Source organism: Monodon monoceros, unplaced genomic scaffold, assembly GCF_005190385.1.
Source record: "Monodon monoceros isolate NGI ecotype Baffin Bay Population unplaced genomic scaffold, NGI_Narwhal_1 Super_Scaffold_15, whole genome shotgun sequence".
In the NCBI taxonomy this organism is placed as follows: domain Eukaryota; kingdom Metazoa; phylum Chordata; class Mammalia; order Artiodactyla; family Monodontidae; genus Monodon; species Monodon monoceros.
In genome coordinates, this window is record NW_021703771.1 from 38,948,632 (window position 1) to 38,963,909 (window position 15,278).

General features: G+C 36.8%; 1 protein-coding gene across 3 annotated transcripts in view; it reads left to right on the top strand.

Annotated features, from left to right (window-relative positions):
• ARMC2 (armadillo repeat containing 2) overlaps nt 1-4,138 on the top strand; it is a 107,072-nt gene extending 102,934 nt beyond the window's left edge. For all 3 annotated transcript variants that reach the window (XM_029223363.1, XM_029223364.1, XM_029223365.1), the window contains one exon: nt 3,675-4,138. In XM_029223363.1, the coding sequence (XP_029079196.1) occupies nt 3,675-3,832 (158 nt within the window). In that variant the 3' untranslated portion in view covers nt 3,833-4,138. The remainder of the gene's footprint in view (nt 1-3,674) is intronic.
• Nucleotides 4,139-15,278: the final 11,140 nt, after the last annotated feature.

Below are 15,278 nucleotides of genomic sequence, written 5' to 3' on the forward strand. Positions count from 1 at the left end.
CATAGTATACCCTTACCCTACCCTGCCGTGGAAGGGGACAGAGGCATGGGGAACAAAAATCAACATAGTCCATCAGGGAGCCAGGTCATCACACTGTGGAGGACCGGCTGCTTGCTGGCTCTTCTCTCCACAGTGTGGGCATCAGACCCTTACTTCTGACAGGGTTGTAGCTGTGTCTGGCCAGTTGGGTGGCACCGGGTGAAATTGATATATGAGTGAGAGTATACTTAAATTTCAATTCTTTTACAAAAATAGCTGAAAAACAGGCCATTTTGAAAACAGGATGAGCTGTTAGATCACAAAAGTCCCACACTGAAGTGTGAGCACTGTTTTTAGAAATGATGGTAGGGCAATTGATAAAGCAATGTAATAAGTTAACCAACTTTTTCTTGATGGGGAACTGGAAAAAGAAAGTAATGGTCCTTAATGTGGTTGGGATGTTGACAGTCTTTTAGAAAAGTGGCTTAAAAAGAATGTTGTCTGAAACTTCCTGATGTACTGCAGCCGCTTCTTATAAACTCATTAGCAATGTGTTTATCTTGACGTTCTTAAGTGGTGTGTCCTGGCACACTAGGCTACTCTGAGCTTCTCTCAGGATTGCCAGAAAATGGTGATTAGTGTGTGCAGTTTGTTATTGTGAAGTAAACGACACTAGGTTATTTTACGTTCGTCTGTGGTATGTGGAACTTAGCACCTAGGTTATATGACGGGGTAGAGGGGGACCCAGTGTTCAAGTTAGAGGATCACATCACCAAGCCCATGCCAAAGAGCCATCAGGTGCTTCTGGAACATGTAAGGACTGTGCCTTATAATAGTCACAACAATAATCGAACCCTCAAGAGCCACCTGGTGCTGAACAGCAAGCTAGGAAATGGTGCAGTGAGTAGAGGAAGCTTTTATTGCTGCTGCAGGATCCTTCAACTGTAATAGATAGAGACTGTGTTATAATGGTCACTGACAAACTTGTTTTGAGTCCTTTAATCCTTTCTAATATCTTACCTAAAATTCTAGTATTTGGAAGTATGTTGTGCACAAAGAAAGTTTAAGAATAATTGGTTATCTAAATCAGCACTTTTCACACTGTGACCAGCATCTTTAAAAAATGAAGTAGCAAAGAAACAGAATATCAGAATATAGTACATGGGGCTTCCCTGGTGGTGCAGTGGTTGAGAATCCTCCTGCCAATGTAGGGGACATGGGTTCGATCCCTGGTCCAGGAAGATCCCACATGCTGGAGGGCAACTAAGCCCGTGCGCCACAGCTACTGGACCTACCTCTAGAGCCCGCGAGCCACAACTACTGAGCCCACGTGCCACAACTGCTGAAGCCTGTGCGCCTAGAGCCTGTGCTTCACAACAAGAGAAGCCACTGCAATGAGTAGCCCCCGCTCACTGCAACTAGAAAAAGCCCACACACAGCAACAAAGACCCAGCGCAGCCAAAAATAAATAAATAAATTTATTTGAAAAAATATACAGTACATGTAGTAATACATAAATAAGTAAAATAAGTAAAGTAACTATTCTATTGTGAAATATTTGCTATTTGTATATGAATATTTAAGTGTGTGTATATAGTCATCATGTAATATGGACTTCTTAGGTCACAGTAAAAAAAAAAAAGTTTGAAAATCATAGACCTAAATTTTTCTTGGATTAGCCTCTGCTATTCTTTGCAGTACAAGTTCCAAAATTTAATACCTACTGCAATATGACACATTTTAGGCATTTGCTGTATTTACTTTGAAACTTGAGACTGCTTTTATCTTACCTATAGGTATTTGGCCACTTTTGTTATCTTGCCTAACCCAATTTACAATTAATAGGGTCTGAGTGTAGATTAACTAATTATGTGCTAAGCCTCAAGAAAAGTAACATAGTCTTGACGTTAGATTAAAAAACCCCAAAACACCAAAATAGTGACTTGGCTAAAACCATCAAATCCAACCAAAAGCCCTGGGCAGAGGAAAGGACTGTGGGGTGCCTGGGCAGCCCTCAGCCCTAAGCTGCTTGGGTAAGAAGGGCATGAAACAAGAGAATTCATTTTTAATGAAAGTTTAGTGCTCAGAAAATCTGGAGAAGAGTGAGCAGGAAGAAGATCTAGAAATTCAAAAGCACTCAGAGTCTCACAGACTCCTTTTGTTTGGAAGTAGCCCAACGTGAAGGACTTTGAAGGCATTGAACACCATCTGTATTCTCTTTCTTTCAAGGCCCTGATTATCAAATGGGTAGGGAGAGCCAGGTTTGCTTACAGGGGTCTCCATGGAGAGCCTCGCTGAAGTGTGTGTGTCTGCCCGGAACTTATCTCAGAGCTGCATAGCTGTCCACTTGGCTGGAGGAGAGGAGGGGAAGGTACAGACTGGGATTCCAGACTTATCTTATCCTGGATGGTGACACTAACACCAATAGTGCCAAAGTACACTCTGTGTACTGAAAATATTCAGGGTAGAAAATTTGATGTAAACACTAATGAAGCAATTTATGGTAGGATTTTAATTGGCCTTATGAAAAAAGTTTGCGAATTATGCAAGTAGCAATATTTGTGGTCACTTTAGGACTTAGTGGTTACCACTTAAGAAGGCCTCAGACCTAGGAAGTAGCAGAGCAACCTTCTGACTGGCAGGCCAGTGCATTGTCCTGAAGTCCTTCACATGGGGTCCAATATGAACAAAGAAAAATGCAGTGGCAGGTCGGTGCAGAAACCTCAGTAGCCATTTGTCTTCCTACGTGGGTTGGATATACTTATGACATTCACAGAATTCAGAGTGCCCTTGGATTAAGAAGCAAATCAAGGGCTTCCCTGGTGGCGCAGTGGTTGAGTGTCCGCCTGCCGATGCAGGGGACACGGGTTCGTGCCTCGGTCCGGGAAGATCCCACATGCCGTGGAGTGCCTAGGCCCGTGAGCCATGGCCACTGAGGCTGCGCGTCCGGAGCCTGTGCTCCGCAACGGGAGAGGCCACAACAGTGAGAGGCCCGCGTACCGCAAAAAAAAAAAAAAAAAAAAGAAGCAAATCAAGGTTGTAATATTGCATTTTTTTTTTTTTTTTTACAAGTGCTTTTCTGCATTATCCATGGACTCACTTGGGATTCTGGTACTCCTTAGGATTCTCAGTCTCCCACTTTTCACTTTTATTGGTGAGAGCATAAGGTGGCAGGGGGAGGGGTTGTCTTTTCAAAGAAGTATGTCTGGCCTGCTCTGAAATGAGCAGTTTGATTTTTAGTCAAGTTTACAGTGTCAAATTCAGCTGTGCTACTTTCCCCAAAGATTTCCTAACTTCTTTTATACCTGTTAACCACTGAAGTAATTAACTTTTCTAATGTGCAGATGAGGAAATAAACTATTAATACTTTGTTTATTCTGAGAAATTGTGATCTGACTTTTGGATGTAGACTTACATGTAAACGTTAGGGATAAATTGAAGTAAGAGCTCAAGTCAATCTAGGATTTTTCTTTTTGAGAAGATTATTATCTTTTTTAAATTAAGAGACTAACCTATACTTAAAAGTTTTTGTAAAGAACAGAAAAGAGTTAAAGAACTCCTCCCATAAAAAAAAAAGCCTTGTTGGAATTAGAGATGATCCAGGATGAGTTTAACTCATGCCATCAAAAATTAAACTTAATTCAGTAGGATTATGTTTCTAAATAATTGCTGTAATGTTAATTTTTCTGATACAGATGAAGAACTAGCACTGAATGGGAGTTTTGACCAAGACCTAAAAAACTATCACAAACTCCATTGGGAAACAGAATTCAAACCGGTGGCACAGCAGCTTCTAAACCGAATTCAGAGGCATCACACCTTCCTGGAACCCCTGCCTGTTCCTTCTTTCTAACATGATGCAGATGAACAACAGCAACAGGAAGTCAGGTCTCCTTCATTCTTAAGAAGTGGCAACATATGTGAACTTTTTTTTCAGTATTAACAAATAGTGAAAGTTTTTCAGGTACTGATTTTAGTGAGTAGTCTTAGTATTTTAAAAGAAATAAGCATTTCTTCTTGTTAGGTATTATGGAAAAATGAATATACATTTTGTACTTTCTGCTATGAGAAATGTAAGATGAAAATATATGCATGGGATTTCTAAGTAAATGACTTTTTCTTCTATTCTCTATTAAATAATTTAGTTCTAGTCTTAAAATCCTGACTTAACAATTCTAGAATTTAAGTGCTTGTCAGTTCAGTAAATCAACTGTGCAATGAAGACTATTAGGTTTTGTGTATAGAAATAATGGTGGTCAACACTGTTAGAAATACATTACTACATGAGCACCTGCACTAATTCTTACAGCATCTAATAATACTTTTCTGGTTAGGTACCATATTTTTCTGGTTGTCGTATTAAGAGAAGGGGTAAGCAGAAACGTTTAGAGAAGATTGCCTGGGGCCATCTACTCTTTACTAAATAAGTAAAATAGATGGAAAAGGAAGTATTTTACCTTTTTATTTTCATTTGAAATAAAATGAGTAGACCAGACAGTTCGTCTACTTATAACTCTCTGTGACTAGGGAGGTGATATAATGTACTAGAAAGAGTGTAGGCTTAAGTGTACGGCAGATCTCAGTTTGAATCCTAGCTCTGTCCTGCTTGGGGCCTTGGGCAAATAACTTAAATTTTTTTAGCTTCAACTGTAAAATGGCATTAATATCTATTTTAATACCGTGTAGTTTAGGGAAAAAAACAAAATGGGCAAATTGTCCAGTATAGTGACTGATGTATAGTAGGTGCTCAATAAATTATGATGGTAGTTAGTTTATTAGTTTGCCACTCTTTGTAGGATAAGTTTGGCCTTTGAATAAATGATAAAAACCAAAGAAATTGAGATAACCGTTGTTATCCCATATTAGCCAAAGGCGATTTGGAAATAAAAGTAGATTTACTACTCTACTCTGTAGGGTGAGAGATGAGCCATTAATAACCAAAAAGCTCATCCCATACCAAGACTAATGGGATGAAGGCAGGCATCCCAGACTAGATGGGCTCTTAAAATCTATTAGAAAAAACCTAAATTTCCAGGAACAAATAGACTTACCAAGGGCTCCTCTAGTTTGGGGCTCATCCCTGGTTGGGGCTCAGCAAAATCCTCTAGAGACACTCACCTTATCCATAAGTCTTTCATCTGTAATTATATGCTAGTAGATTCACTCCAATAGTTGAAATCATTTTTAAAAAGTCTGACAGGCTAATCTCTCAAAAACATTTGAAGATCTAAGTCTTTATTTTAACCATAGCAGGCTATATATTCTACTTTCAGTGAAAAAGATAAAACTCTCTTCCCCCTAAAACAGCACTCTCTGTATTTATAACTAATGTAATAACTCATAGTGGAATACCATTGTACCTGTTCTCCATGTTATACTCAGACTCATGTGCAAGCTGGACCATTTGGAACCATCTACCTGCCTTAAAAATTATGGTGAAAAACACATAAAATTTACCATCTTAACTTTTTTTTTAATTTAAAAAGAAATTTTTTATTTTGGGCGAGGGTGCACTGTGTGGCATGTAGGATCTTAGTTCCCCAACCAGGGGTCGAACCCACATCCCCTGTGGAGGAAGTGTGGAGTCTTAACCACTAGACTGCTAGGAAAGTCCCCATCTTAACTATTTTTAAATGTACAGTTCAGTAGTGTTAACTTTATTCACATTGTTCTGCAACAGTTCTCCAGAACTTTTTCATCTTGCAAAACTGAAATTCTATAATTCATTAAACAACTCTCCATTTCCTCCTCTCCCCAGGCCCTAGAAAACACCATTCTACTTTGTTTCCAAGAATTTGATTTGACTAGTTTAGATATTTCATACAGCATTTGTCTTTTTGTGATTGGCTTATTTTACTTAGCCATAATGTCCTCAAAGTTCATCCATGTTGTGGCATGTGATGGGATTTCCTTCCTTTTTAAGGCTGAATAACATTTCCTTGTATGTTTATATCACACTTTTTTATCCATTCACTCATCAAAGGACATTTGGGTTGCTTCTCTCTCAGGGCTATTGTGAATAATGCTACTATGAACATGGGTGTGTAAATACATCTTTGAGATCCTGCTTTCAATTCCTTTGGGTGTATACTCAGAAACGGAATTACTGGATCATATAGTAGTAATATTTTTAATTTTTTGAGGAATCTCTATACTGATTTCCACAGAGGCTGTGCCATTTCACATCACCAACAGTGCACAAGGGTTCCCATTTCTTTACATCTTCTCCAACACTTGCTATTTTCTGTTGTTTGTTTTGCTTTTGTTTTTTGGGTTTTTTTTGATAGTAGCCATCCTAATGGTTGTGAAATGGTATCTCATTGTGGTTTTGATTTGCATTTCTCTAATAATTAGTGATATTGAGTATCTTTTCATATGGTTTTTGGCCACATATATCATCTTTGGAGAAATGTCTATTCAAGTCCTTTGCCCATTTTTATTTATTTATTTTGAAAAATATTTATTTTAAAATTTTTATTGAAATATAGTTGATTTACAATGCGTTAGTTTCAGATTTACAGCAAAGTGATTCAGATATATATATATATATATATATATATATATAATACATGCACACACACACACACACATACATTTGTTAGATTCATTTCCATTATAGGTTATTACAAGATATGAGTACAGTTCCCTGTGCTATACAGTAGGTCCTTGTTATCTATTTTATATATAGTAGTGTGTATATGTTAATCCCAAACTCCTAATTTATCCCTCTCCCACCCTGCTTTCCCCATTGGTAAGCATAAGTTTGCTTTCTATGTCTGTGAGTCTATATCTGTTTGTAAATAAGTTCATTCATATCATTTTTTTAGATTCCACATATAAGTGATATCGTTATATTTATCTTTGTCTGACTTACTTCACTTGGTATGATAATCTCTAGGTGCATCCCTGTTGCTGTAAATGGCATTATTTCACTCTTTTTTTATGACTGGGTAATATTCCATTGTGTATATATACCACATCTTCTCTTTCCATTCATCTGTCAGCGGACACTTAGGTTGCTTCCATATCTTGGATATTATAAATGGTGCTGCTATGAACATTGGGGTGCATGTATCTTTTCGAATTATAGCTTTCTCCAAATATATGCCCAGGAGTGGGATTGCTGGGTCATATGGTAGCTCTGTTTTTAGTTTTTTTTAAGGAACCTCCATACTGTTCTCCATAGTGGCTGCACCAATTTACATTCCCACCAACAGTGTAGGAGGGTTCCCTTTTCTCCACATCCTCTCCAGCATTTATTATTTGTACACTTTTTGATGATGGCCATTCTGATCAGAGTGAGGTGATACCTCATTGTAGTTTTGATTTGCATTTCTCTAATAATTAGCGATATTGAGCATCTTTTCATGTGCCTATTGGCCATCTATGTGTCTTCTTTGGAGAAATGTCTATTTAGATCTTCTGCCCATTTGTTGATTGGACTGTTTACTTTTTTGATATTAAGCTGTATGAGCTGTTTGTATATTTTGGAAATTAATCTCTTGTCGGTCACATTATTTGCAAATAGTTTCTCCCATTCTGTAGGTTGTCTTTTTGTTTTGTTTATGATTTCCTTTGCTGTGCAAACGCTTTTAAGTTTAATTAGGTCCTGTTCGTTTATTTTGGTTTTTATTTCCATTGCTGTAGAAGAGGGATCCAAAAAACTATTGCTGTGATTTATGGTAAAGAGCGTTCTGCCTAAGTTTTCCTCTAGAAGTTTTATAGTGTCCGGTCTTACCTTTAGGTCTGACAGTAGTTCTTTAATCCATTTTGAGTTTATTTTTGTATATGGTGTTAGAGAATGTTCTAATTTCATTCTTTTACATGTATCTGTCCAGTATTCCCAGCACCACTTGTTGAAGAGACCGTCTCTTCTCCATTGAATATTCTTGCCTCCTTTGTCATACGTTAATTGACTGTAGATGTGGGGGTTTATTTCTGGGCTTTCCATTGATCTGTTCCATTGATCTGTATGCCTGTTTTTGTGCCTGTACCATACCGTTTTGATTAATATAGCTTTGTAGTATAGTCTGAAGTCAGGGAGTGTGATTCCTCCAGCTCCATTTTTCTTTCTCAAGATGGCTTCGGCTCTTGGGGTCTTTTGTGTTCACATACAAATTTAAAAAAATTTTGTTCCAGTTCTGTGAAAAATGGCATTGGTGATTTGACAGGGATTGCATTGAATCTATAGATTGCCTTGGATTGCATGGTCATTTTAACAATATTGATTCTTTCAACCCAAGAACATGGTATATCTTTCCATCTGTTTGTGTCATCTTCAGTTTCTTTAATCAGCATCTTATAGTTTATGGAGTACATGGACTTATAGTTTATGGTCTTGTACTCTGACAGAGAAATCAAAAGCTTTACAGACAAGCAAAAGCTAAAAGAATTCAACACCTCCAAACCAGCTTTACAACAAATGCTAAAGGAACTTCTTTAGGCAGAAAAGAAAAGACCACATCTAGAAACAAGAAAATTAGGAAATGGAAAAGCTCACTGGTAAAGGCAAACATACAGTAAAGATAGGAAATCATCCAAACACAAACTAGTAGGGAAATTAAAAGACAAAAGTAGTAAAATCATTAAAAGACAAAAGTAGTAAAATTAAAAGACAAAAGTAGTAAAAGTAGTAAAATCTACAAAAGTAGTAAAATCATCCAAACAAACTAGTAGGGAAATTAAAAGACAAAAGTAGTAAAATCATCACAATAAGCAGTTAAGAGATATGCAAAACAATTAGATGTAAAATATATCAAAACCAGTAATCATGAGGGGAGGAGAGTACAAATGCAAGTATTTAAAATGCATTTGAAACTAAGATCAGCAACTAAGACAATCATGTATATATACAGACTGCTATACCAAAACCTCATGGTAACCACAAATCAAAAATTCATACACACAAAAAAGAAAAAGGAATCAAAGCATAACACTAAAGATAGTCATCACATAACAAGAGAAGAGGACAAACGAAGGAGGAAAGAAGAAAGGCCCACAAAAACAAATCCAAAACAATTAACAAAATGGCAGTAAAAACATTCATAATGATAATTACCTTAAATGTAAATGGACTGAATGCTCCAACCAAAAGACATAGACTGGCTGAATGGATACAAAAACAAGAACCATATATATGCTGTCTACAAGAGAGCCACTTCAGATCTAGAGACACATACAGGTTGAAAGTGAGGAGATGGAAAAAGGTATTCCATGCAAATGGAAATGAAAAGAAAGCTAGAGTAGCAATACTTATATCAGACAAAACAGACTTTAAAATAAAGACTGTGGGCTTCCCTGGTGGCGCAGTGGTTGAGAGTCCGCCTGCCGATGCAGGGGACATGGGTTTGTGCCCCATTCTGGGAAGATCCCACATGCCGCAGAGCGGCTGGGCCCGGGAGCCATGACCGTTGAGCCTGCACGTCCGGAGCCTATGCGCTGCAACGGGAGAGGCCACAACAGTGAGAGGCCTGTGTACCGCAAAAAAAAAATAATAATAAAAATAAATAAATAAATAAAATAAAGACTGTTACAAGAGACAAAGAAGGACACTACATAATGATCAAGGGATCAATCTAAGAAGAAGGTATAACAATTGTAAATATATATGCACCCAACATACGGGCACCTCAATATACAAGGCATATGTTAACAGATATAAAAGGAGAAATTGACAGTAACAATAGTGGGGACTTTAACACCCCACTGATATCAATGGACATATCAACCAGACAGAAAATCAGTAAGCACAAGCCTTATATGACACTTATCACCAAAAAAAAAAAAGAAGAAGAAGAAGAAAAATCTCAAACAACCTAACTTTACACCTAAAGCAACTAGATAAAGAACAAACAAAACCCAAAGATCAGAGCAGAAATAAATGAAATAGAGACACACACAAAAAAAAGATCAATGAAACTAAAAGCTGGCTAAACAAAGATAAACAAAATTGATAAACCTTTAGCCAGACTCACCAAGAATAAAATGAGAGAAGGCCCAAATCAATAAAATCAGAAATGAAAAAGAAGTTACAACAGACTCCACAGAAATACCATACCACAGAATACCAGAAGGACCATAAGAGACTACTATGAGTAACTCTACACCAATAAAATGGACAACCTAGAAGAAATGGACAAATTCTTAGAAAAGTACAGTCTCCCAAGACTGAACAAGGAAGAAATAGAAAATATGAACAGACCAATTACCAGTACTGACATTGAATCAGTAATTTTAAGACTTCCAATAAACAAAAGTCGAGGACCAGATGGCTTCACAGGTGAATTCTACCAAACATTTAGAGAAGAGTTAATACCAAACTCATCCAAAAAAATTGCAGAGGACAGAACACTTCCAAACTCACTCTTTTTGTCCAGCATCACCCTGATACCAAAACCAGACAAAGATATCACAAAAAATAAAACTATAGGCCAATATCACTGACAAACATAGATGCAAAAATCCTCAACAAAATACTAGCAAACTGACTCCAACAATACATTAAAAGGATCATACATCATGATCAAGTGGGTTTTATCACAGGGATGCAAGGATTTTTCAATATCTGCAAATCAATCAGTGTGATACACCACATCAACAAACTGAAGAATAAAAACCATATGATCATCTGAGTAGATGCAGAAAAAGCTTTTGATAAAATTCAACATCCATTTATAATAAAAACTCTCCAGAAAGTGGGCATAGAGGGAACATACTTCAACGTAACAAAGGCCATATATGACAAACCCACAGCTAACATCATACTCAACAGTAAAAATCTGAAAGCATTTCCTCTAAGATCAGGAACAAGAAAAGTATGCCCACTCTCACCACTTTTATTCACCATAGTTTTGGAAGTCCTCATCATAGCAATCAGAGAAGAAAAAGAATTAAAAGGAATCCAAATTGGAGAAGAAGTAGTATGATTATCACTGTTTGCAGATGACATGATACTATACATAGAAAATCCTAGATGCCACCAGAAAACTACTAGACCTCATCAATAAATTCAGTAAGTTTGCAGGATACAAAATTAATATACAGAAATCTGTTGCTTTTCCATACACTGACAATGAAATATCAGACAAAGAAGTTAAGGAAACAATCCCATTTATGATCGCAACAAAAATAATAATATACCTAGGAATAAACCTACCTAAGGAGGCAAAAGACCTGTACTCTGAAAACTGTAAGATGCCCATTTTTTAATCAGGCTATTTGTGGGGGTTTTTTTGTTTGTTTTGTTGTTTTGTGGTGGTAGTTGTTGAGTTAAAGGAGTTACTTATATATTCTGGATATTAAGCCTTTGTCAGATACATGATTTACAAATATTTTCTCCCATTCTGTAGGTTACCTTTTTACTGTTGATTGTGCCCTTTGATGCATAGAAGTAAGTTTGATGTAGTTCCATTTATCTATTTTTTCTGTTGACTTTTGGTCTTATGTCGAATAAATCATTACCAAATCCAGTGTCCTGAAGCTTTGCCCCCTACGTTTTCTTCTAGGAGTTTTAAAGTTTTAATTTTTACATTTAGGTCTTTAATCCATTTTAGTTAGTTTTTGTGTATGGTTGTAAGGTAAAGGTCTAACTTCATTTTTTTTGCATGTGGATATCCAGTTTTCCCAGAACCATTTGTTGAAAAGACAGTCCTTTCCTCATCAAATGGTCCTTTTCCATTTGTTTGTGTCTCCTTTAGTTTTTTATAGTAATGTTTTGTAGTTTTTGGTGTCAAGTCTTTAAACTCCTTTGGTTAAATTTATTTCTAAGTATTTTATTCTTTTTGATGCTATTACAAATGGAATTGTTGCCGTAGTTTCCTTATTAGATTGCTCATTGTTAGTGTATAAAAATGCAACTGATTTTGTATCTTGCAACTTTGCTGCATAATTTATCTCCAACAGGTTTTTAAAATTTAATTTAATTTTTTATTTTGTGTGTGTATGTGTGTGTGAGGGGGGAATCTTTAGGGTTTTCTATATATAAGATCATGTCATTTGCAAAGAGAGATAATTTTACACTTCCTTTCTAATTTGGACGTCTTTTTCTTGCCTAATTGCTCTGGCTAGGACTTCTGGTACTATGAGTGGTGCAAGTAGGCATCCTTGTTTTGTTCCTGATCTTAGAGGAAAAGCTTTGTCTTTCACAGAGTATGATGTTAGCTGTGGGCTTTTCACATATGGCCTTTATTACATTGAGATCGTTTCCTTCTACTCCTAGTTTGTTGAGTATTTTTTATCATGAAAGGGTGTTGAATTATGCCAGATGATTTTTCTGCATCAATTGATATGATCATGTGTTTTTCCCCCTTTCATTCTGTTAACATGGTGTATTAATTACACTGATCAATTTTTATATGTTGAATCATCCTTGCATTTCAGGAATCTATCTTCATTTTTTAAATGCGCCATTGAATTCTCTTTACTAGTATTAAGGATTTTTGCAACAGTATTCATCAGAGATATTGGTCTGTAGTTTTCTTGTAGCTGCTTTGTCTGGCTTTGGTTTCAGGGTAATGCTGACCTCATAGAATGAGTTTGGAAGTGTTCCCTCTTCTTCAATTTTTTGGATGAGTTTGGTGTTGACTCTTCTTTAAACGTTTGGTATAATTTTTCTGTGAAACCATTTGGTCCTGGGCTTTGTTGAGAGTTTTTGATTACTGATTTCAATCTCCATACTAGTTATAGGTCTGTTCAGATTTTCTGTTTCTTCGTGATTCAGTCTTGGTAGGTTGTGTGTTTCTAAGTTATCCAATTTGTGTATTGGGTTGGCCAAAAGTTTCATTCGTTTTTTTCCATAAGATGGCTCTAGTAGCAGTTAGTTGTTTTTAACGTCATTCGGAACAATTTTGTTAGATTGTATGTGACAGCTGTCGTATCGGCATGCGTTTAAAAAAAGACATCAAAATTGGTGAATTTTTGCGTAGCCATTTTAATATTGAAGATGGAAGAAGAAACAACATTTTTGGCATATTATGCTTTATTATTTCAAGAAAGGTAAAAACACAACTGAAACGCACAAAAAGATTTGTGCAGTTTATAGAGGAGGTGCTGTGACTGATTGAATGTGTCAGAAGTGGTTTGCGAAGTTTCGTGTTGGAGATTTCTCACTGGACGATGATCCATGGTTGGGTAGACCAGTTGAAGTTGATAGCGATCAAATTGAAACAGTAATTGAGAACAATGAATGTTATACCTGGTGGGAGATAGCCGACATACTCAAAATATCCAGATCAAGCACTGAAAATCATTTGCACCAGCTTGGTTATGTGAATTGCTTTGATGTTTGGGTTCCACATGAGTTAAGTGAAAAAAAACCTTCTTGACCATATTTCTGCATGTGATTCTCTACTGAAATGTAATGAAAACATTGTTTTTAAAACAAATTGTGACAGGCGATGAAAAGTGGATACTGTACAACAATGTGTAACTGAAGAGATCATGGGGCAAGTGAAATGAACCACCACCAACCACACCAAAGGCTGGTCTTCATCCAAAGGTAATGTTGTGTATATGGTGGGATTGGAAGGGAGTCCTCTATTATGAGCTCCTTCCAGAAAACCAAACAATTAATTCCAACAAGTACTGCTCCCAACTAAACCAACTGAAAGCGTCACTCGACGAAAAGTGTCCAGAATTAGTCAACAGGAACCGCGTAATCTTCCATCAGGATAGCGCAAGACTGCATGTTTCTTTGATGACCAGGCGAAAACTGTTACAGCTTGGCTGGGAAGTTCTGATTCGTCTGCCGTATTCATCAGACATTGCACCTTTGGATTTCCATTTATTTTGTTCTTTACAAAATTCTCTTCAATTTTTTGAAATTTTAGACTGTAGGAAGGCACCTGGAACAGTTCTTTGCTCAAAAAGATAAAAGTTGGGCTTCCCTGGTGGCACAGTGGTTAAGAATCCGCCTGCCAATGCAGGGGACACGGGTTCGAGCCTTGGTCCGGGAAGATCCCACATGCTGTGGAACAACTAAGCCCGTGCGCCACAACTACTGAGCCTGCGCTCTAGAGCCTGCGAGCCACAACTACTGAAAGCCGCGTACCTAGAGCCCGTGCTCCTCAACAAGAGAAGCCACCTCAACGAGAAGCCCGCACACCGCAACCAAAAGGAGCCCCCGCTCGCTGCAACTAGAGAAAGCCCGCGCGCAGCAACGAAGACCCAATGCAGCCAAAAATACACTATACTGTACTGTACGTTATACCGTATACTGTACTATACTATACACTATACTGTTTATACTGTAGTCTACTAAGTGTGCAATAGCATTATGTCTAAAAAAAACAAGGTACATACCTTAATTTTAAACGAAGAGTAACCCCCCCCCTTGCCACAACTAGAGAAAGGTCACACACAGCAACAAAGACCCAACTCAGCCAAAATTAATTAATTAAAAAATATATTTAAAAAAGATAAAGTTTTGGGAAGATAGAATTATGAAGATGCCTGAAAAATGGCAGAAGGAAGTGGAACAAAAGGGTGAATGCATCGTTCAGTAAAGTTTTTGGTAAAAATGAAAAATGTGTCTTTTATTTTTACTTTAAAAACCGAAGGCACTTTTTGGCCCACCCAATACATAATAGTCTCTATCCTTTTTTTTTTACATTGGTTGTTAATGTCCCATTTTTCATTTCTGATTTTATATATTTGATTCTTTTTCTTAATCTAGTTAAAGGTTTGTCAATTTTTTTGATCTTTTCAAACAACTCTTTGTTTTGTTGTTTCTATTGTTTTCTGTTGTCTGTTTTATTTATCTCTGCTGTATGTTTCCTTCCTTCTGCTAGCTCTGGGTTTGGATTGTTCTTTGTCTAGTTCCTTGACGTGTGAAGTTAGGTTGTTGATTTGAGATCTTTTTGCTTTTTTAATGTAAGAGTTTATAGCTCTAAACTTCCCTCTTAGCACTGCATCCATAAATTTTGGTGTGTTCTGTTTTTAATTTATCTCGAGATATTTTCTAATTCCATTTGTAATTTCTTCTTTGCAATGGCTTTTTAAGAATGTGCTGTTTAATTTCTCCATACTTGTGGGCTTTCCAGTTTTTCTTTCTGCAATCGATTACTAGTTTCATTCCATTATGATCAGAAAAGATACTTTGTATGATTTCAATCTTTTAAAATTTGTTAAGACTTGTTTTGTGGCTTAATATGTGGTCAGTCCTGGAGAATGTTCCATGTGCACTTGAGAAGAATGTATATTCTTCTGTTTAAGTGTTCTGTATATGTCTGATAGATCCAATAATCTATAGTGTTGTTCAAGTCCTCTGTTTCCTTATTTATCTTCTGTTGGTTCTATTCATT